General features: G+C 36.3%; 3 protein-coding genes across 5 annotated transcripts; 1 reads left to right on the top strand and 2 right to left on the bottom strand.

Annotated features, from left to right (window-relative positions):
• Window positions 1-2,456: 2,456 nt before the first annotated feature.
• On the bottom strand, window positions 2,457-11,292 carry vamp2 (vesicle-associated membrane protein 2). The gene is made up of 5 exons (XM_084399890.1): window positions 10,732-11,292; window positions 8,033-8,132; window positions 7,147-7,305; window positions 6,828-6,879; window positions 2,457-5,303 (listed from the first exon to the last, which is right to left on the bottom strand). Coding segments are annotated over exons 1-5 (330 nt in total). The 5' UTR covers window positions 10,734-11,292; the 3' UTR covers window positions 2,457-5,286.
• A 2,727-nt stretch (window positions 11,293-14,019) lies between these two features.
• and3 (actinodin3) lies at window positions 14,020-17,835 on the bottom strand. Of its 3 annotated transcripts, none has more exons than XM_084399884.1 (5): window positions 16,210-16,236; window positions 15,864-15,918; window positions 15,747-15,788; window positions 15,452-15,618; window positions 14,020-14,791 (listed from the first exon to the last, which is right to left on the bottom strand). In XM_084399884.1, exons 1-5 carry the CDS (start codon window positions 16,219-16,221, stop codon window positions 14,204-14,206), a joined length of 864 nt encoding a protein of 287 aa, XP_084256010.1. In that variant the 5' UTR covers window positions 16,222-16,236; the 3' UTR covers window positions 14,020-14,203. The 3 variants fall into 3 exon arrangements, with proteins under 3 accessions (XP_084256010.1, XP_084256011.1, XP_084256012.1); XM_084399885.1 differs by lacking the exon at window positions 16,210-16,236 and adding an exon at window positions 17,756-17,835 and having other exon boundaries at window positions 14,022-14,791; XM_084399886.1 differs by having other exon boundaries at window positions 14,092-14,791; window positions 15,452-15,606.
• Window positions 17,836-17,858: 23 nt separating this feature from the next.
• ap4m1 (adaptor related protein complex 4 subunit mu 1) lies at window positions 17,859-23,041 on the top strand. Its single transcript, XM_084399879.1, has 15 exons — window positions 17,859-18,097; window positions 18,568-18,653; window positions 18,754-18,860; window positions 18,969-19,065; window positions 19,167-19,277; window positions 20,255-20,335; window positions 20,423-20,485; window positions 20,578-20,644; window positions 20,738-20,791; window positions 21,434-21,540; window positions 21,621-21,712; window positions 22,006-22,050; window positions 22,186-22,236; window positions 22,322-22,439; window positions 22,515-23,041. The coding sequence occupies exons 1-15, from the start codon at window positions 18,040-18,042 to the stop codon at window positions 22,704-22,706; spliced, it is 1,329 nt and encodes a 442-aa protein (XP_084256005.1). The 5' UTR covers window positions 17,859-18,039; the 3' UTR covers window positions 22,707-23,041.
• The last annotated feature ends 444 nt before the right edge of the window (window positions 23,042-23,485 follow it).

Raw genomic sequence — 23,485 nt, 5'->3', positions numbered from 1 at the left:
TTGCACTCATACTCTTGGCAGAGTCGTAGTAGCTTATTATTCTGTTCTGAATTCAGCATTTGTGTCACAACCTTTTTTCTTAATTTCGACTTTTTATCTCATAATTTTAACTTTCTGATACTACTTTTTAGTTTTACTAAATGATAATTTAACAAAAAATACAAAATTAGTGTCAATGCGTTGTGTCCTAAATGCAAGTTAAAGGAATAGTTCACTTAAAAATGAAAATTCTGTCATCATTTCCTGTTGATTAATTTATTTCTTCTGCTGAACACAAAGGAAGATATTTTGAAGAATGTCGATAACCAAACAGTTGATGGACCCCAAAATATCTTTCCTTTGTGTTCAGCAGAAGAAAGAAATTCATACAGGTTTAAAACTTGAGGGTGAGCCCTAAATGATGACAGAATTTTCATTTTTAAGTGAACTATTCCTTTAAGGCTCTTTGTTAACTTGAACTGTTTTATAACAGTAGTATCATACATAAAATGAATACTGTTATTCATAATAAATATTCATGTTAAAAGATATTTGCATAGTTTAGTACTTTACTTCCACCATGAAGCATACCAATACAACTATGGTATTAGTTGTACCGTGTCCACACTGAACACTTTTTTGTTAGTGTTAGTCTTTGTCTCCAAATCGTAGCTGCTTTTCTTGTACGTAGAAATATTTTCATTAAATTCTATGAGGGTGATATATAGTGAATAGTTACTTGGCTTGCATTTTTACTGCAGTATAAACATTTTACCTCAGGATTCATTCTGTGGAGGTACAGCTCTGCTGTGCTTATTCACTTTTTCTCCACTCCAGTTTCTCTTTATAAATCTGTTGAGCACTGTGTGATCATGAGGGACGACAAATAATAGGTATAGTGAATACATCCTCTCCAAATGCAGGAGCTGGCCTTGTTTTATACTTTATTACAAAAACACAGCTTATGTTCTAGCTCTTAAAAATAATCTTAATATACAATTAAGAAATAATATCTTTGATACATCAAACATTTTATTTAAAAAAAAAATCAACACAGACCCACTTTTATTATATATTTATTTTTTATGTTGTCATTGTTTTCAAACACACACACACATTTTAATTTCTAACTTGGAACAATAAACACAGGTCATCATAACTGTCATTTTTTTGCAATATATATATGTATATTTATATATATATATTTTCCCAAGATGTTCATCCATATAATAGACATTGACAGATTTACTCTACAATTGAATTCATGTATGTCTGGTTACCAAATGGTTTCCTGTTACAATGTACTTCGTTCTGTTTAATGCAGTCCACTATAACTTATGACACAAATAAATACAAAATTAAATAAAATAACAACAACGTAAAGTCAGATTGTGAAGATCGCATTACCCATTATCCTCCAGCCTAGTCCCTCCAAAAAGGCCAGACAAAAAGGGGTAATTCCTCCCCCAAAAAACCCTCCATAAATCAAATAAATAAACAAATGAATAATTATCAATACAGCAACTTGGCTCTTGGTTCGATGCATTTCTAGACCTCCACGAAGCTCTATGGAATCGCCCCCCTGGAATTCTGCTTCTTTATACTCTTTATTCAGTCCCAAAACCCTTCGAAAATGATTTGAACTCTTGTAAAACTCCATAACTTTTCATTTAAAACATCTCTGAACTAATAGCAACCGCTTAAAGTTGATATTTCAGTCTGTTCAAGCTTTCTGAAAAACTCTTGACGCGCTAACCTATAATAAGGCAGGGTTCAATTTCCAGTATTAGCCTACTCGGATGTCTTAGGTCACTGTTCTTATATTTAAAATTAAATTATATATAAAAAAAAGACTAAGCACAATGAAGCTGTGCTAAAGAGCACCCCTGTGAAGCCTTAACTAATCTCTGCTTAAAATAAAGTAAACAACTGAAGACTAAACAACTGTACGATGTGAGGAATGGAGAAATCACTGTCCGGTAAAGTTCTGCGTCTTCATTGGTTCCCTCCCAATAAAGAAGAAGCAGCGTCTTTAACAGGCTGGTGTGACAAAACTACTCCCACCATCCCTCTCAACCCACACGGTTTTGAACAAAACATACAGTAAGTGCCAAGACAAAAGAAAATGTCTTCATGCACTCACAAAGAAAAACAGTATAGAACATACATTATTTGTAGTAGTCCCATATTAGTATCCTTTGATTAATTTGTCATGTTTGAGTCCTACCCCAATGGGTGTAGTTTATTAGTTACAGATCCCTTTAAAATGTTTACAACCCCCCCGGGAGAAAAACCTTTATATTTGCCTAATATAATATAGAGATTCTCTATTTTGATATTATTAACATCTTAATCTAACTCCAGATTGTTTATGCCTTAAATGTGAAATCTAAAAAAAGGACCCCCTTCCCCCAGATGAAGCCCACACTACAACACAAAACAATACAGATTTGTTTTTTTTTGCTTTTTTTCTTCTTAAACAGCTACAAAGTAATAGTTTCATTTTTTAATACTCAGCATTACGTATACAGACCTAAAAGGAGAAGTTGTGCTATCATTGTTTCAGATATCAGGCCTGTGATTTGTCAGTCGGATCGTGGTTTCAAAATCCTTATCTTGTTAGGAATCACCGTCACTTGTTTACCGATACTAAATGTTCTAGTCAAATAAACATAGAAAACTATGCAGAGCGATAGGGGATTTCTTGAACTTTTGCTGGATGAGGCTTTTAAAAACCAGAGATCTGGGGAAATGTTGTCTCTTAACCTGTTTCTGATGGCAGTTGGCAGTATAAGCGAGATATAATAATATGGTCTTTGGTCATTTTTCATTAAAATAGCTCGACGCGAGTGGGACGTAGGAGTAAATGAGCATGCAAAGATGAAAAAAATGAAATGAACTAAGGCTATCTCCTTTTAAAGAAGAAAAATGAATGAAATGAAAATGAAACAAGCCGCTTGTTTGTTCAGAAACCATAAATACTAAATATTACAGTTAAAGGGATAGTTCACCCACAAAATGACAATTCTGTCATCAATTAGTCACCCTCATGTTGTTCCAAACCAGTATAAATTTCTTTGTTCCGTTGACCACAAAAGAAGATATTTGAAAGAGTTAGGGAAACTGAACAGTTCTGGGGCACCACTGACTTCCATCGTATTTTTTTTCCTACTATGGAAGTCAATGGTGCCCCAAAGCGGCCTGGTTACAAATGTCTTTTTCCAAAATATCTTCCTTTGTGTTCAGCAGAACAAAGAAATGTATAAAGATTTAAAGACAGGATTTTCATTTTGGGGTGAACTATCCCCTTAATTCTGCTCTAATCATCAGGCTTTTCCATAAACACACCAGTGGAATCATTCCTCTAGCCCCACCCCCTCGACCCAGTGGCTCCGCCTCCTGTCACAATCAATCTGCTAATCTATGCCCTCCCCCCAGGTTGCCATGTGAACAGCCTTTCTTTACCTGCAGAGGTCTAAGCAGCCTAATCTCTCAGGATGAAGCCGAAATACTCCACACACAAAATCTATTTACAGCGACGGGCAGCTAGAGGCAGAATCAAAGTGCGAAAGGAGGAAAGCTAATGGCGCTAACTGAGAAACGAGTAGGGTGGGGGTGTTCACGTGCAGACGCACACTTCACGCCTGGCTCGCTTCTTGTCGACAGATTGGGCGGATGAGACTGAAGGGTGATGCTGATGGAGGCGTAGGCCTATATGTGTGCGAGAGCAAACCGAGAAGGGCACGGTGAAAAAAACAAAAACACATAAAGAAAAAACCCGTGCCCTCAGGTGCTTGGCAGTGTGTAAACTACAGCTGAACTCAACAAACAGGCACACAGAGAGGTGGATAATAGTGAGGGACACAAAAGTGCTCGCTGTGCACACGGCAGCAGCGTCAAGTCCTGAAACGACGTGGTCCCTTTCCTGCCTGCTTCACACACAAAAATATAATTTACAAATCTATTACTAAAATTCAAAGAAAGACTAAATAAAAAGGCAGTATCTAGATATAAGAGAGAGAACCACAGCTGTTGAAACTAGCTCACGTTGAAGTAGCAAGATCAACCTGTGTGCTTTCAGAAGGATGAACTCATGCATCGGTTTGGCAGTAGCTCTGCCGCGAGGAAGTAACACAGCGCATGGTTCTCTCACAGTCGGACCTGCAGTCTAACCAGTTGAAAACAAGCTTTTTGTGCATGATACTATTTCCCCTTTTCGGTCAGTCCCACCCCCACACTTTGTATGGAGACTCTCTGGCCTTGAAAATCTTTACCAGCAGAATGAATCAGGTCCTGATTTCGTTTTGTTTCATGTCACTTACAGCGCAATTGAACCATGTGATTTTTTTTTTTTTTTTTTTTGTGCGATTAATTACGACCTCAACATAGTTTGACTGTTACAAATACTTGAGGTTGTTTAAGACCTGTTTTGGAATTATTTAAGACAAATACACTTACTCTGTTTGATAGACAGCATAGTTCTACACTGCTATTAAGGAATGTTTAAGAGATAAGACACTAAAGACATCAAATTAAGATAAACATCTACAGTCATTGGTCTAGTCTGTTGTGGCAGTTCACTAATAGAGTAGGTACTGTTGGTAAGAAAGAAAGAAAGAAAGAAAGAAAGAAAGAAAGAAGGGGTTGAGGGCGCAACGTGTAGGTCGGAGATAGAGTGGATGTGACTTAGGAAAAATTTGGGGATATTAATTTAGTACCTCGGTTAAGAGAGTCCATAGCTTGTGCAAAAATACACCAATACTCAGTTAGCAAGAAATAGTGAAATAGAGCGTGCAAGATACAAACATCCAGATTAAGAGGCAGTAGTTTAAACCTGAAGCAAAATAAGTCTTACAAAACTTAAAAAAATATACAAATGCACACTCACACACAAACTACAAAAAACCATTATATCAGAATAAAACTCTACAAAGAACATTTGGAATATATACTGTATAATCTTATCGTATTTTAAGGGTTGTAATTTCTTTTTTATCGGTTGTCGTTGCCACAAGTAATCAGGAGTTTTGAGTATGAACAGTATTTCAGAAAAGCCGGAGGTATTTACAGAGGATACATGGCCACACACTCACTGACAGGACGAACGAGGAGTGACAGGGGCCCAGCTGTGAGGCAGTGGAGGCAGGGGGCAAGAGGGCTCGGGGAAGGGGCTGATTTAGGCTCTTTGAGGGCAAATCATTTGATTGTTGTGAGAAGTCGTTTTTTCTCATCTTTTTTGGGAGGGATTTCTCTGTGGCTTGGAATTGGGCGTTCATGAGCTCAGAGTGGGGTGGGAACATTGCGCTTTTAGGTGCTGAAGTACACTGTGAAGAGAAAGAAATAATTTGTTGTCAACACTTGAGAATCACAATAAGAAATATAATTATATAACATGAGTCACAGTGGCCCGGTTTCACAGACAAGGCTTCGGGTGCGTTTACACGACAATGGTGTGCTAAAAACTGAAACGTTTTTCCTATAAACATTTCTCGCGTACAAATCGATCCCCGTTCACACGGATCCGCGAAAACATCTAAAAACGCTGTATTCTACTGCCAGGCCAGTAGTTGGCGATGTCGCTATAGACTGAACACGTAACATACTTGCGTATGACGTTAAAGGGATACTCCACTTTTTTCGGAAATATGCTCATTTTACATCTCCCCCAGAGTTAAACAGTTGAGTTTTACCGTTTTAGAATCCATTCAGCCGAACTCCGGGTCTGACGGTACCACTTTTAGCATAGCTTAGCACAGATCATTGATTCTGATGAGTCCAGTAGCATTTCTTTCAAAATGACCAAAGAGTTTCAATATTTTTCCTATTTAAAACTTGACTCTTCTGTAGTTAAACCGTGTACTAAGATCGACGGAAAATGAAAAGTTGCGATTTTCTAAGCCTATATGGCTAGGAACTACTCTCATTCCGGCGTAATAATCAAGGAACTGTGCGGCTGTACCATGAGTGCAGCAGGCGTAATGATATGACGCAGCGCCTGAAAATAGGTCTAATAGGTTAGACAAACTTAGTCCCGGTCACGTTGGAAGAAGTTACCGAGCTGGGGACTATTTTCAGGCGCTGCGTCATATCACTACGCCTGCTGCACTCATGGTACAGCCACACAGTTCCTTGATTATTACGCCGGAATGAGAGTAGTTCCTAGCCATATAGGCTTAGAAAATCGCAACTTTTCATTTTCCGTCGATCTTAGTACACGGTTTAACTACAGAAGAGTCAAGTTTTAAATAGGAAAAATATTGAAACTCTTTGGTCATTTTGAAAGAAATGCTACTGGACTCATCAGAATCAATGATCTGTGCTAAGCTATGCTAAAAGTGGTACCGTCAGACCCGGAGTTCGGCTGAATGGATTCTAAAACGGTAAAACTCAACTGTTTAACTCTGGGGGAGTTGTAAAATGAGCTTATTTCCGAAAAAAGTGGAGTATGCCTTTAACGTTTTCACATATATGTTTCACATAATAATGTTACCTGCACCCTGTTTCCCAGATTATTTGTCAGCTCCTTTTGTTAAAAACTACAGATCGTATGTGCGCATTTTTATATCCCTGGATATGCCAGATCGAGCCCAGTGCAGTATGGGTGTTGAAGGAGAACACCATAGCCTCTTTCTCTGTTTTCTCTAGTCGTGTAGCACTTAAATTACCTTTCTACTGTATAGATAACCAAATTGTATTTAAAGCCCATCTTGTCGGCGGCAAACATCCCCTTTAAATAAAACTATGGAATACATCTTTTTAAATTACAAACTAAGTCAAAATTATTTTCTGTGTTGTATTTAACCCAGAACATTCCTTTAAAAATGAATGAGAAGATTTTCATTGCTTACCAATGATTATAATGAGGACAATCACACATATCACCCCCAGGATAATCATCATCTAAAGAAAAGAGTTAAAAAGAGGGAGAGTGAGTTAAAAGCAGTAAAAAGTAGATTATTAAGATCTAACAGTGATCCAATAATGTGTTATTGGCAGGTACAGTTTTCATTTAAATATTATTTTAAAATATATAATACAAAGGACTCTCATTTCAAAACAGTACACTGATATAAGGTTTACTGTTAGCTGTTTGCTTGATTTAGATGCGTTGTCATGAAATACATTGCCATTTTTAGTCTTACTCAAGGCACTTTGTGTGATGTTTACCTTGGCATTCTTCCACCAGTATTTATTCTTGAGCTTGGCGGCGCTGGTCTCGAACTGTGAGGCTCCAGCCTGCAGGGCATCAGCCCGATCATCCAGTTCTGACAGCTTCTGGTCCCTCTCCAGAACCTTGTCCACGTTCACACGCATAATGTCCACCACCTGAAAAACAATGAAGGGGACTCTTAGTAAAATGTTCCATTTACTGCGTCTGTTGTGCGGTGGTGTTTTAAAATGAGGAGGCAAAATCCTCACATTTTTATATATATATATAGTCAACTTTTTTTCAGCATTCGTCGAGCTTGGTAAACACTGTCTATCACAGACAAGAAGATGTATCTTTTATTTCTCCAAGCTGATTGCTCATTCAGGCCATTTCAGGTTTGATTTTGACATGACATAAAGCGGTGATATCTAAGTGGCTGAGCTGTTTACTTACTTTTTAATTAGTCTTCCCATTAACAGCATCATTGTCTTCATTTAAGCCAATTCGAGAATGCGCACGAAAACAAGTGGCAGGATCTATCATAACCGATCATATTCAATAATAGCGCTCTCGTGACTTTCCCCCATTAATTCTCAAGTACCCCCCATCAAACTCACTGCATGCATTGGGGGGTCTGTTAAAAGTCAATGGGCTCAGGGGAGGCAAGCCTCCCACTGTAACATGACCTGCGGGTGTCGCTGTTGGACAGTGTTACTTTATAAAAACACTTTTTAATGTCGCATTTTGTAATATTTGTGTTGTTTTATTTTTTTAATATCGATTCTTTTCTCATCCAGTTTTTTTTAGGAGACTGCCTCCCTTGCTTCCTCGGAGGAAACGCCGGTCTGGTTCTGAAAATGCACTTATCGTTGACAGAAGATAAAGAGATGGGGGTCAACTCACCTCATCCACCTGAGCCTGTGTCTGCTGTAAGCGACGGTTGCTGGTGAGGTTAGGAGGTGCGTTAGCTCCTTCTGGAGCACCGGCAGGGGCTGGAGCAGACCTGCAAATCAACATACAGTGCAGTCACTCCTCTATAATACAATATTACAGTATTACTTATACTATATAATAATACATGTTTGTATTTATTAGTACAGTGATTTATAGAACTTATGAGGAAAAGAGGACAAGGATTGTCATAAATTGTGCTTGCATTCTTTTTTTTTAGAATAGAGTACCAATTTGGAATTTGTTTTCAAATTGCAATTTAAATTTAAATTCATTACTAAATCAGTTACAATAAAGAGCTTAAAGACAGGAAGTTATGTCTTAATCGTCATGCAAGCAAGATTACATACACTTATATAGTTATAGCTGCTGCTGTTCACTCTCTCACCTGCGATTTTTGTAAAGTAAATAAGTAAGTATTTTAATAATTGTTGTAATTAACTAACAGAAATGAGAAGTGTAAGTAAAAGGATATTTCTGAATAACTCTCCTTGCTAATGCCACTCTCATCCACCAGAGGAAGACAAAACTCTGTATAAAGGTCACCTCTGGAAGATCCCTGGATCTAATCCCTGTTTGCTTTCCTTTCAGGGAAGGAAATACTTTTTCTTACTGGGATCTTTACCAGCCATTTTTCTCATTCTCATTTACTTCTGCTCCTTCTAATTTACAACAGCCTATATTTAGACATAAAGTCTTGGCTCCTCTCACCTTCACTGACAGGAAAATATTTCATTTCGGCATCAGTTGAATGGTTCTTATGGCCAGAACATTCATGTAACATTCTGGCAACTCAGATTTATAGTTTCATGTCTAAAATCCATTAAAACAAATCAATGGAAGTCGACTTTAATCAATTCAACAGATCAGAAACAAACATATTACTGCTTGTTTTCTGTTTTATTTCAAATACATCATAGGCTTTAAGAACAAATAGTCTGTGATTCACATTCAGCCATGATTCAATTCCAAATTAGCAGTAGTCAGATTTAGGTGTAGACAAAATCCTAGTAGTTTCATTATCTGATGGCTGCGATGTAAATTTCTCAAGTAAAATAAAATGTGTTATGTGTCATGCCTTGACTGATGTTATGTGTCATGTATGAGTTTAATGAAATGACACACCAAACACTGTAAATGTGCCATCAGAAAAATTGCCTTGCATAACCAGGCCTTTTTTTCTGCCGCTCACTGAAAAATTATAATTGTGTGAGTGAGAAAAGCCTTGTAGGCTATATTTACTGTAGTTTTACATGAATATGAGGTTAATCAATTGTTTCTGTGCTTTTCCTTGTACTTGAATGGTAAAGGCAGGGTCATATGAATGATGGGGAACATCCCCACCCCCACACAAGGCCTTCATTAAGCGCCTACCTGTATCTCTGTCATCGTTGCGTCACGATCAACATTTTTTTTTTTTTTTTTTTTTAAATAACAGGACCAGATGTTTACACTTACTACCAAATGACATTTATCTATTTTTACATTGTGTATGCAAATGCTACAACCTTAATACAACAGTAGGCTATTAATCCAAAATGTTATATCAAAATATCACATTCCAGACCCAGTGATGCCTTAATAAAAGTATCCAATAGGGCAGGGACTGACAACATATTATGAAGATGTGCGCCATTTACAGCCTCGATTATTTAAACCAGTTAAACGAGCGTGCCTAGAAAATACTAGTATACACGGCCATCTTTCCTGCAGAGGAACACCTGCGCCCTTTGTGCCAGTCTAACCAAATATCAATGAATATAAAGGCCTGGTTCCATAGAAACGTGCTGAGTGGATTAGAGAATAATATAACTCGAAAATATAACAAATTGTATCGCCCCCTTTGACTGACCGCGAGCATATGACCGTCCGTTTACCAACCCCCAATATCACGCTTCTATTTTACTGCCTACGTAAGGGGTGTTGTGTGTGTTTTTTTTTTTAAACCGTGTGAGGTATATTTTTCATCATCTTCATCTAATGTCATTTGTGAAAAAATAGGCCAGGAATGAAATTCAGTGGGCCTTGGGCTAATTGAGACAAATTCCTTTATTTTTTATTTTTTATTGACATCGAAATTATCATCTGGGCAGAGATTAGGGTGGACAAATAGCGTATATTAATTGCAATAGCTACATAGTGTTAATTCATAAATTATTTTCTTTCTAAAAGCGCGCGACCAATTCCAGCCAAACCAGTCCAATCCGGTGTCTAGGCGTGATTCTATCGCTGTCGCTCACTCCAGTCCAAACACCAGAATAAAGCGAAAGATATCTACATTATACTAAATAAATTAGTTCCGTTGTAACAATTTAATAAATAGAGACACATTTAGTATGCCAGTAGTAGCAACTGATATGGAAAAAAAACATTGGCCATTGGGAGCCTGTGTAGACTATATTATATAGCAAGCGCGCTCGTTAGAATTCAGTGGGTTTCGTGAAATACGTAATAGAGGTAGAAGAATGCGTAGATACAATCAAATATAAACTTACAATAGCCTAATTAAGTATGCTTATTTGTGCATAAATGTATTTACGTTTATGTTTGATTAGCCATGGCAACATAGTAATAACTGAGAAAAGAATGAGGTTCTAAAACTTAATCAGATAATTTAAAAAATTAAATAATTGTAGTGAATTTGTACTTACATTTTAACCGGGTTTTATGTGCGTCTACAAGAAGTGTGGATGAACGCGCTGCTTCAGGCGTTTCTCCCCGTCTCCCGGATAAATAATGCACTCTCCAGGTTATTCCAGTAAAGAGGTAGCTTATTCCTTGTATATTTGTTAAGGTTTGTATTTATTTATTTCCACCGGTGTGCCGCGCCTCGCTATTATTCCTTTTATAATAAGGGCGCTCCACCGCTACTCGCTTCTGTCACTATGTACACATAAAAAATAGATGCTCGGATTAGGGGAACAAAGATGGCTCGTTGACGTCACTCGTCATCCGGGAAGCTGCAGGTTGGAAGCACTGACCATGAGAGACAGGAGATGGAGGATGCATTGCATGTTGACAGTATGACAAGATGGGACAGGTCATATTTATGCTATACGTGTGGAACGCATTAAGATTTATATGTAAGAGGACATGGGAGGAGGTCCATGGATTGTATTTGCACAACATGCCCTGTGTTTAATTTATTTATAAGGATTGCTGAAACAAACAAAATGGCGGTCTATGAAGGGGGTGAATGGGCTTCGGGCTGCGTATGGTCACTGGTTGGTTACCTTTTGGGGGAAAATGTAAACATTTAGATATCACTTTAAAACCTTGGAAGCGGTATAGTATTATAGGCTAACGTATCCCAATAGCACATGGGTCACCAATGCAATTTCATTTTAGCAGTAGAATTAGTGAATGTTTCTAAATATTTCGGGTCTACTTATAGTGCCTTACGATGTAATCTACTGTATGACATATATGTCTTTAAAATGTTATAGTACAAAAGAAAATATGAAAAGTGTTTGGCAGCGGTGGGATTCGAACCCACGCCCCCGAAGAGACTGGAGCCTTAATCCAGCGCCTTAGACCGCTCGGCCACGCTACCATTGAGTGTAGTGGTTTGTCCACTACTGTAAAATATGTAAACCGATATGTTATCTCTTGAAAAGTGTTTTAATTTTGTTTTATATTAAGGCGTATATATTACTGTTATCGTTCTTATCATCCATAAGGAAAAGTACTGATAGTCGTTGTTTATTATAGCAGTCACATATTATGATCATGACACTTACTTATGAAAGTGACAACATCGCTCTACAGGTTATAATGAAATAATGATAGAATTGATCCTTAATTTAAAATAATACGTGGACACGTTTCAATAACACGATAATACGGTTATTCGACCACTAGATGACGCTATATGCAAATATAATACTTGCCTACAAGAAAAACGCTATTATAATACAAATGGATCTAACGATAACATAAATGCAAGACTAACACATATTTTCACATCATATAATAATATATAATTTCACATCAAAAAGTGTGTCCTTGATTAGTTCGTCTGCTTGGAACTTTTTATTAACATTTAAATTCTTGAGAGTGACTCACTCAGCTCCGCCTGTGTGTGAACACCCACAGCCCGTCAGCCCCACCCTCTCCACTCATGTTAACTGTTCTTTTTTAATTAAATACACGCACATTTTACGTGTTTTATAAAATACGTTGATGTAAATGTGACCTATTATATGTGTATGTATTCATTTAATGGGTACACGAATCTATTTGTGAATAAATAGCGAAAAGACCATCGATTTTAAAAATCTACCAATGGGATCGCAGGAAACGCAAGCATGTTAACATGAGAGCGGAAAGAAACTGAATTTAACATCTGTAGTTTACCTTTTTAAAAATCACAAAAAGCAATTATCTGCTACTATTCATACAATGTGTGATGAAATGCTTGTTTTGTATTTTGAATACTTTAACTGAGTTAGAATCACAACCATGATTTAAAACACATGCTTGGATTACAAAATCATCTCGAGACCGTTGCCACAGCACGTCAGTGAGGTACATCCTTACCTGTTACCTTAGAAATAAGGTTTCAGTACATGATGATTGGATTCTATGAGTACGTGATTATGTTCCGTATTTGTTAAGGGCCGCAACCTCTTAACGAATCCTTTCTGACCCTATTTATTATCATGGTTCAAAATCAGAAGATTTTGTGTAAATGTTATATTACTGTCGACTCTATGAGTATTGCACGATGTGATATGTTTTCTTACTGAAAATAATGCTACTTTGTTGTAGAATATAAACGAAAAACAACTGCTTTTGTGTTTGAGCAATTCAAATATATTTAATAATATTATTATTATACAATTCATAATATTTTTGTGAAAGAGAGGTAGGCGTGGAGACGAGGTGGCCGAGTGGTTAAGGCGATGGACTGCTAATCCATTGTGCTCTGCACGCGTGGGTTCGAATCCCATCCTCGTCGAATTATTTTCAGCAAGTTGTTATACTATGACGTGTAAATAGTATCAGGTAACCGGAAAATTCAGTGAGTGAGAATGTTTTCCAGCTATCAGCTTCCAAGGTTTATCGTAATTTTATGAAAAGTACACATTTGGGTTTGTGGGAAATTCACTTTGTTCTACACAGGAAATGCTCATGTTCCTCTGGTAACCTAGCTGTTGTTGTCACTGATAAAACCACAAATACAAATCTAAAACAGGTGATCATTATGTGTTTTCAAAAAACGACCTTATACGGAAGTGCATACAGGCGCCGTGGCTTAGTTGGTTAAAGCGCCTGTCTAGTAAACAGGAGATCCTGGGTTCGAATCCCAGCGGTGCCTTTTGAATTTCGCAAACCGTGTTTCTTGTATAAGTTTGTACGAAATACGAAACTAGAAAAAAAGACACAAATAATGCGTTTGTTGAGAACATAAGAAATATTAAGATTTTGTGAAAAGCTGACCAGTTAAAAAAATGTCCGAAGGCATATGTAAAAAAAAAAACGGTGTCAAAGATATGGCACTGTTTGAGATGTGCTCTGCAACATGCGCAAGTTAAAAGAGTCAAGCTAGCCTCCTAACTTTTGAAAAGGTATTTGGCAGCGGTGGGATTCGAACCCACGCCTCCAGAGAGACTGGAGCCTAAATCCAGCGCCTTAGACCGCTCGGCCACGCTACCCTATGCGGCCACATAGAAAATGGTTTACAAATAGATACAATATTTTATTTCCAGTTCTTTGGTAATGTGTTTTGAAATACAAAAGAATCTGTTTTTCTATAAGCGTTTCCTCTCCATGACAAGACCTGATGGTGTCAGTGTCCACATATACTTTTCATTTAGGCTTAAATAGCCTACATATGCAACAAATAGACAAAACGTAAATAAATAATACAAATAATTAAGAAAACAAATCAATGTTGTTTTTATGTAAAAAAAAAGAAGAAGAAGGTGAGCATGTAATAACTGTGTCCATATTCTTTATTCTGGCCTCCACATTTGTTTTATTTAAATCTAACATTAGCTAGCCTACATTTTATAAACAAGGATATGGTTTACTTTATTTTAGAAATGATACATCACTGTGATTAAAAAAACATGAATGTAAGGGTAAATTAATAAATGCAAATTTCTTTAGATTTGAAAATCAAGGTGCTGGAGCTGCATGGCGGAATGGATCATATAGATCTTGATTGAAGTCATATGGGTCATAGGTTGGAAATGGAGCATTTAGGATTTCTTTGTTCCCTGTTTCCTTCACTGGCCTGGGAGGACTGTCGATGAGGCAGTCAGGGTCCCAGTAGGGATCACAGTCATACTCCATTCCTTTGATAATTATTGGAGGAGGAGGAGGAGGTGGAGTGGATTTTTGTGGAGGAGGAGGAGGGGCAGACGTCACTGGCTCTGAGGCAGTTACAGGTGGAGACGGGGGCTTCTGGACAGGGCTAAGTTTACAGTTTGGGTGGTAACGTGGATCGCAAAGTACAGGTACCCCACCGGCGGGAAGGTACACAATATGTGGCTTGCATTGGGGGTCTTTTGAATTACACAGGTACATGACATCCATCTTGGAGACCGGTGGTAAGGTAGGGGGTGGAGGCTGGGTTGTGGGTGGAGGCGTCGACTTAAGTTGAAGACCGAGGGTATTCTGGTATTTGGGTGCATCAGGGCCATAAGTGAGCTCCAGATGTCGCATCTGCTGGTAAAGCATTCGAAGTTTGTCTATCTCATAGAGCTAGAAGAGAAAAATAGAAGGTTGAACCAGAGAAAATAAAGCTCTTTTGCTGGGTGAGGCAAAAGCTTAAAGGGACAGTTCACCCAAAAATGAAAATTCTGTCATCATTTAAATCACATTCGAGTCTTTCCAAATCCATGAGAGTTTGGTTAATCTTTGAAAACTTAGAAGATCCAACACGGAAGATCCAAAACTTAGATTAAACTGCTCAATTTTATGGTTTCTTTTTGTGACGCCTTTATAACCTATTGGATCTTCTAAGTTTTGGTTACCTGGACTTTCAAGAGTAACCAAAGTCTTATGGGGTTTGGAACGATACAAGGGTGAGTAAATGATGACATAATTTTCATTTTTGGGTGAACTATCCCTTGAAGTACAGATATAACTTAAAGAATAACTCAAAACAATATTTTATCAGTTATCAGAATGAATTATTCATATTTTACTAAATGAATATAACATTGTACTTATTTGATTCGATTTATACCAATTTATTTAATAGGCATCATTCATTTGATCAAGAACAGCTCTTTACTGCTAATACTACCAGTAGATTTTTTTTTAAATCAATAATAAGTAAAAAAAAAAAAAAAATATATATATATATATATATATATATATATATATATATATATATATATATATATATGTTCTTCTTACCCCCTCAGTGTGACCAATACTGCTGTAGTAACGATAGTAGGACTGAAAGTCAGGATTTTTGCGATACCAGTTGGGGTCAGTGGCTCTTCTCGGACGGGCATGTGCCAGAAAATCATGGGCTTGTTCAGAGTCAATGCCGACGGCTGGATTAGATGCTGCAAGAGAAACTAGAAATAATGCATAATTAAAATAGCTATTATGATGGAATAGTCTAGAAGACCATTTTCATATGCGAATGGTGTTGCACTGGCAAAAGTGAAGGGACTAAATGTGATTTGAGATATTTCAATCTTACCTATGTCCTTGGAGACTTTTGCTAAAGATGTGGCCTGCGACACTGCAAAAATATTTTATTTAATATACATTTAGCTGAATATTCATTTATTGAGGTTTTGGATATAAATAATCATACCTGGCAGAATTAACAAGCAGTGCAGAGCCCCCAAAAGGCACAGCAGATATATCACCTGAAAACAGTTTTATTGTACGATTAACAATCCTTATTTTACCATACAAACATTGAAATAGATCTCCAACAACATTTCCTCAACTGATTAGTCTGATCTGTTTAAATGTACTAGTCGATGTTAATATAAAAAACATGAACTACATGGCACTGCTAGATTAATTGGAATACATACTAATTGCTATAACAAAATGACATGTAAATTAAGGTTTATACATCTAAGCATTTGGTTTTGCATGTAATTGACTAACTTCTTAACTTTGAAAACTGAAAGACACACAAAATCCCTCACCTTCTGTCTCATCTTTGGTCTCTGTCCAGATATGAGAATTTCAAATGGCAAAGCTTTTAAATACTGGACTCAATACCAGCAATTGCATCCTTACATTTTATTGGCTGTGGAGATCAAGAAGCTCCTCCCTCCTGTTTTACCACCCAGTTTATTTTTACACACACTTTAAAATCATTAAAAACGTGTCACCTACTTTGTGGGCCAACAAATAAAATAAAAGCTCAACTGGAAACTAAAGGTCAAAAACTTAAAACTTAAAAGGTAAAATGTATATTATGTGTGTTCCCCCTTTTTATTTACAGTTTCAGTTACCAAATAGGTTTTACCAGTAAGGTTTTACAGAAACTTGTTAGAACAGATATATCTGCATTTTGTTTGATTGATCTTATGGCATAAATCACACCAATAAGGGATCTATTATGTATATGACATGTTGTAAATCTGTTCCCTCAGGCGTGTCTTTGGTACAGGGTCGAGAAGTCATTGCTTCAGCACGACATAGTTTCAACATCTCCGCTGTCTGGTTTGAAAAATAACTCAGATGTGCGTGTTCAGGTGATGATAACATAAGCACCCCTGTCTTTAGAGACGCCGCACAAAATTAAACCTTTACTCCGACAGAAACAGCTGGAGCTCTAATTTTGGACTCGAGAACAAAAAATACATATCTTGAACCAAATACCTCTTGAAAATACCAAATCTTCTGAACTTTTACACTGATGATTTAAAAATTAGGTAAAGGTTTAATATGTTAATTAAGGAAAGAGTCTATAAGTCACAACTATGTTTTGCATTTCAGTTTTTTTTCCCCATAATGTATTATGTTACACATGTGGCGGCAGGAGAGAAGAAAGGATCAGAACACTTGAAGGCGGAGAAAACTAGAGAGCAGTTTGCCAAACAGGTGTGATCGAACAGAGCTGGAATCTGAGATATGCAGGAAAACAGAGGGTAGCTGATGATGATAATGATCAAATAACAGCAGGACTCAGCATCAAGCTGTTATTGCACACAGGCCCTGTACGTTCAGCCTCTGTTCACTCTCATCCTCATGAGAAATAATGAAAAATTATCCCGTCAGTAAACCCTATTATTCACCCATTTTTTACATTCACCCTTCAGTGCAGTCATTCAACTATCATATGTCTGTATTTGTCAAAAGCAAGATTCAGATTTAAGTTCTGAACATTTTATCTGAAGACAAATGTAATCAACATTTACAAACACTACTGACCCAGTAGTGTAACACTACATAGTCAGTATAGTGTTTATAAATGTAGTAGTACATTACTTGTAATAGCCTAAGTGTAATAAGTACTACTTATTACTACTTATAAGTTCTACTTATAAATGTAATAAGTACTACTTACTCAGTAGTGTAAGAACATCGAGCAAGTAAGGCACATAGCAGTGTGTTTTGTGATTTTACCTGACTGACTACTCATTCACCTACTACGCATTGTGTGCCACCTATAGACTTTAGAACCTTTCCTCTACATCAAAATACATTTATAAAAACATAAAATAACTTAAAATCATACTTTACATTCATTTGCTGTTAATTTTGAGAGTAGCTTCGGGCTTTTAGGCGTCGTTGTCGAGGAGCAGTTCATGTTCCAACTCAGTAGATGGCAATAAACGTTCCTGTCAGTACGCGAGAGTTAACGAAGAAGAACAAACCGGCTGTTTACAGTCATAAAGCTAGCAGTGATGAAACGTTTGAGCAATTAAACGGGTTAATTTTGTCCTATTTCAGAACACAAATGACGGCGGAAGAGAGAGCAGACTGATTTTTAATAATATGAAAAAGAATCGTGTGTGCTGAAGAAAATGATAAGTCAAATTTTCATCTTGTCATCAAAGGGAGATCATCTCATATATAAAGACTGTATCCTTACCACTGGCTTATTCATTTGTAAGATGTAGGCCTAATGTGTTTAACGTTACACTACAGGTCAAATGTTTGGAATAATTGATATTTTATAAATGTTTTTGAAAGAAGTGTTCACCAAGGCTGCATTTCAGTTGGTCTAAACCACAGTAAAACAGTAATATTGTGAAATATTATTCCAATTTTAAATATAACTATTTGAATAATATTTAAAATGTAATTTATTCCTGTGTATGAATTTTCATTATTATTACTCCAGTCTTCAGTGTAACATGAAGAGAAACTGAGACTTCTTTCAAAAACATTAAAATAATATAATTATTTGAATGGCAGTGTGTATCTTTCTGGTTGGTACAACAAAAATCACATTATAATGAAGCCCGTCCGGTCTGTAATGCTTTTAAGAGTCATATGCCAAAATCTTTAATAATTTATACATATTAGTTTTTCTTAATTCTGTGTGTCAGTTCGAGGAGAGGTCAGTAAAGACTCCATCAATGTATTCTATGAGATGGTCACAGCTCTTAGTGGGGATCAGCCTCCGGTTGTCATGGTAATGTTTGGCCATCTGATGTCTGACTAGTTGTTTTAAAAATAGAATGATTTTGCAGTGAATTATTTTGACTATGTACTTACAGTTTATCTTGTTGCAGACACACAAAGATCATCATTTCATCCATGTAAGGCAGGGTGGGCTTTACTGGGTGGCGTCCACCAAGACAAACCCACCCCCCTTCACCATAATTGAGTTCCTCAACAGGTTAACAAATCTTTATTTGATCAGTTATGCCATATTATTTTTATTATTACAGCTATTTGTTACCTGTGTAGATGGCATGATGATAAGCAGCTGTTTTATGTCTCTCAGATTAGCAGCTCTTACAAAGGACTACTGTGGCAGTTTGTCCGAGAAATCAGTGCGGATGAATTTTGCTCTAATTTATGAGCTGCTGGATGAGATGGTGGTAAACGTTCTCATTCTTTCATTTTTGTTTTTACATTAAACAAATATGTCTTAAAAGCACAACAACACAATATATCCTTCCTCTATGTCTCTGATCATCAGGACTTTGGCTACATACAGACGACCTCAACTGACATACTGAAAAACTTCATCCAGACAGAAGCTGTGTCATCCAAACCCTTCAGTCTCTTTGACCTCAGTAATGTTGGTCTGGTAAGTTATTGTTGTGGTCTTTTATAGCATCTTGTTATGTTATGGCATCTTGCTATTCATTTTTTTTTTTTTCTCACATGTTTTATTTCTAAATTTGTATTGTATTTCTTACAAATAGACTGGTCTCCATTATAATAGTTTATCTTACTTTAAAGCAGTGGTTTTCAACCTTACTTTTATTTAGGAACCAGGAGTGGCAATATATTAAATAAAATCATTAAAATCCATAGGTCAAATAACAATGTTCTTTACGATTTACACTTTTGATTACCAATTAATTTACATGACTTGATTATAGGTTTTCTTTTTAATATTTTTGTACAAATAGCCATTTCTACCCAATGAAATATTTTAGCGCTTGATAAAATGTAAAAACATTTTCGGTGATTAAAGTAAAATAAGATATGCAAAAACTTAAACTCATTTTATTTCAGCTAGTTGTCAAAGCAATATTTCTCATTTTCATTTAGTTTTACTTGGAGTACTAAAATAACCTAAACTAAAATAATAATGAACAAAAACTATATAGAAATATAAAAAACAAAACAACTACTAAATAAAATGTCATGCAACAAAATTACTAAAAGTTTACCTAAAATTAAAATGAAATACATTATATATATATATATATATATATATATATATATATATATATATATATATATATATATATATATATAATGTTCATGACAAAAAAATAAGTTATTTTTCCTTTTTAACTTTATGACTTCTCATTAAGAAGAAATATGTTTTCAGCTTAAATCTTGATTCTTAGCTGTTTTATCATTTTAAATCTTGATTTGTCTTATTTGAATAAATTGTAAGCCACCTTGGAAGTGTGCTGAGTCCCCATAGTGGGCCCTGGCCTCTTAGTTCAGAACCACTTCTTTTTAAGGCATTGGTTATTCACCAAAATGAACCATATAACTCTTTTTAAATCTTAATAAGTAAAACATTTGAATGTTTATATTTTGTAGTTTGGGGCTGAGACACAACAGAGTAAAGTGGCCCCTAGTGTTGCAGCGAGTCGTCCTATAATGTCCAGTCGAGGAGAGCAGGTGGGTTTTCCTTAATTCGTCAGTTTTACATGTTATCTGTGATGATCTTAGGAAATTAGTATGGAGTTTCTCTCTCTCTGGCTGCAGGGTGGAAAGAATGAGATCTTTGTGGATGTGATAGAGAGGTTGTCTGTGGTTATTGGCTCCAATGTGAGTACAACTTGAATTATGTTTTAAAATAAAACTGCTAATTGCATTCTTCACTTAAACCGCTTATCTTTTACATTTATGCTTCTTTTAAGGGAGTTCTTATGAAAGCAGATATTCAGGGAGAGATAAGAATCAAATGCTTTCTTCCAACCTGTTCAGGTGAGTTGCCTACATCTTGCGGCCCATGTTAATGCAGATTGTGAAATGATCTTCCCCTTCAATGATAGTATATTTGTTTTCTTCATCCTGTAGAGATGCGGATTGGACTGAATGAAGAGCTCAATATTGGAAAGTCCCAGCTGAAAGGTTGAGTATGAAACACTGATCAATACACACACCACACATATCTTTCATTAATGGTGCAGGAAGTGATTTTTGAGAAACGCTGTTGAAAAGTGGGTCGGAATGAACACCACAACATAGGTGTAGCCAATCAGCAGTAGGGGGCGTGTCAACTCAATTCAGTTCAATTCATACACTCATGATGGGTTGTAGAAAGAGAGATGGCTGAGAGACATTACAAATTAGAAAAGTCAGCGGGAATATCACTGGAAAAACAAGGGTTATGATCAGGCAAGAGCTTCTCAGAACCAAGATATGCTGTTGTTGTAATGCTAGCTATAGTAACAGGACAGTTTTTAGTGTCATTGTTTGTCTAGCAACAAACTGTTGCTTGTATAGACTCTTGTACAGTATATACATTTTTGGGTCTTTGTCAATCGTTATTCATCTTCGCTTTATTTTTTCCATGAAGCATTTTTTTTTTGCTTCATCTCAGCTATGATAAAGAGACATCCACTTTGCATTGCATGTTTGTGCATTTTGGGGGTAGTGCAATGAAGGGAGGGAAGGGTTCGTTTGGTTTGATTTCGAATATCAACAGTGTTTCTCAGAAATCGCTTACTACACCTTTAAAAGTGATTAAATCTGTTTCCTTCTATTCTTCAGGCTACAGTTCAGCTGTGCGTGTAGATGAATGCAGATTCCACCAGGCTGTTAAACTGGATGAATTTGATACTTTCAGAATATTGAAAGTTTGTCCCAGCCAAGGAGAGGTAAATTGTCACTACACACACAGAATTGCACTTTAGTGTAATTCCTGCATGGATAGTTAGTGATGTTTTTTCCTCTTCAGCAAACAGTGATGCAGTATCAGCTGTGTGATGAGCTGCCGTGTGCACCACCATTTCAGTTATTCCCCTCTGTAGAGAAGGATTATGTCAACAGGTCTGTAAACTGATGTATATTTCATACCTAAAGTATTCAATTTAAATGAATTTTAATGCAATTGCGAATTAATTTGAAGTTAATTTTAAATGAAATGACTTTAAATAAAAAATAATATACATTTAATATTCAGTCATTTATTTTCATTGTGAGTTGGAGATTTCATTATTATTATTATTAAGATTTGAATTGCTCTATTTATTTTATATTAGTGAATTTGTCATATTGCATAAAAACCTCTGGAATGTGGTACAATAACTGTAATTATTGCTTTAATAGATTTTCCTTTGCAGGGTGTTGATCTTTCTTAAACTTCGCTGTGATCTTCCACCTAAAAGGTTAGTCGACATGCTGCATAGTGCATAAGCCATACGTTAGATGAGTGGGGAAAATGGCATAATCAGTCTATCAAAATATCTGAATAATAGCACACAGTTACATCACAAGTAATGTTCTTTACTTTTTTTCTGCAGTACGGCCCTTAATGTTTCCATCACCGTGCCTGTGCCTAAAGGCTCTGTAAGGTCAGATTATGCATCGCCATGATTATTAGTGTAATTCCGTTTTATGGACCATGTATAACCTTTCATGCTTCACCATCCTGTACAGTATGTCTCAGGAGCTCAGTAGTCCTGACCAGACTGCGGAACTGCAGCCCAAGAGCAAAGCCCTGCTCTGGGAGATCCCACGTTTTCCAGGAGGGGCGCAGTTGTCTGCACTGTTCAAGGTGATGTTATAATACGAATATTTGCTTGACGCAAATTGTCATCAGTCACTGATAATGTATATTCTGATCCCACAGGTGGACGTTCCTGGTCTAAGCTCTGCCTCTTTATTAGAGGTCGGCCCTGTCAGTATGTCATTCGAACTGCCCAAACAAACCTGCACGGGCCTTCAGATCCGCTTCCTCCGACTCTCTCCAACTCAGACAGGACTGTCACAACGTTGGGTTCGATATGTCACTCATTCTGACTCCTACACCATACGGATCTGACCTAACCAGATGGAACAAACATTTAATATGTACAGCACATCACTAGGCATTGAAGAAACCGCTTTTTGCCTCACCCATCCACAGAAGTTTATTATTATTATTATTTTGTTGGGAAATCAAATCATTGATGATCTATGCATCTGAACAGATTTACAGGTTTGTTCCTTTTATTTTATTTTTTTTTGAGAGAGAGTGAACCAACACATATTTGGAGGTACAACAGTATTGTGTCCAGAATAACTAAATAAAAAGTGAAACACTGTCCATTCCTGTGTTTTAAGTCAAATAAAATAAGCCCATTGGTGTATAAATATCAAATAAATGACTAAAAACGTTTAGTTTTGTTGTCGTATTTTTAATTAAACTTCATGCAAAAGCAGGTATAAGAGTGTATTCATGATGAGTAGGAGCTAAAAAAAAAAGTCTAAATTATGAGATTAAATTCATAAGGCAAAATTATCTTATAATTAAAATTAGGAATTAGGATGTCATATCAATGACTTTGTAAATCAGCAATTTTGTCATTTTCTTATCTCATAATTATTACTTTCTCAGGATTTCTCATAACTACATAATTTCACCATTCTGTGTATTCAGTAAGACTTTTGTATCTCATAATTATGACATTATATCAATTCCTATATTTTAATCTCACTTACGACTTAGTATCTCATTATTTTGACTTTTTTTTGTGTGTCAATTTCATCTTTTTATGTCATAGTTATGACCTAGTATGACTTGACTCAGTATTTCATAACTGACTTTTGTATCTTATATTT

The sequence above is a fragment of the Rutilus rutilus genome (genome assembly GCF_951802725.1).
Source record: "Rutilus rutilus genome assembly, chromosome: 25".
Lineage (NCBI taxonomy): Eukaryota > Metazoa > Chordata > Actinopteri > Cypriniformes > Leuciscidae > Rutilus > Rutilus rutilus.
Note: the sequence above shows the minus strand (reverse complement) of the source record. Positions and strands in the feature narration are given on the sequence as shown.

Bases quoted from the DNA above. Each gene is read 5' to 3' on its own strand.
- vamp2 (XM_084399890.1), bottom strand. The intron at 7,306-8,032 runs GTGAGTTGACCC...ATTGTTTTTCAG, and splicing joins CACAGGCTCAGGTGGATGAG to GTGGTGGACATTATGCGTGT. The intron at 6,880-7,146 runs GTAAACATCACA...TCTTTTCTTTAG, and splicing joins ACTGGTGGAAGAATGCCAAG to ATGATGATTATCCTGGGGGT.
- and3 (XM_084399884.1), bottom strand. The intron at 15,789-15,863 runs GTATGATTATTT...ATATTTTTGCAG, and splicing joins CTGCTTGTTAATTCTGCCAG to TGTCGCAGGCCACATCTTTA. The intron at 14,792-15,451 runs GTAAGAAGAACA...TTTCTCTTCTAG, and splicing joins GTATTGGTCACACTGAGGGG to CTCTATGAGATAGACAAACT.
- ap4m1 (XM_084399879.1), top strand. From the start codon at position 18,040: ATGATAAGTCAAATTTTCATCTTGTCATCAAAGGGAGATCATCTCATA. The intron at 19,066-19,166 runs GTAAACGTTCTC...TCTGATCATCAG, and splicing joins AGCTGCTGGATGAGATGGTG to GACTTTGGCTACATACAGAC. The intron at 21,713-22,005 runs GTCTGTAAACTG...TTTCCTTTGCAG, and splicing joins GAGAAGGATTATGTCAACAG to GGTGTTGATCTTTCTTAAAC.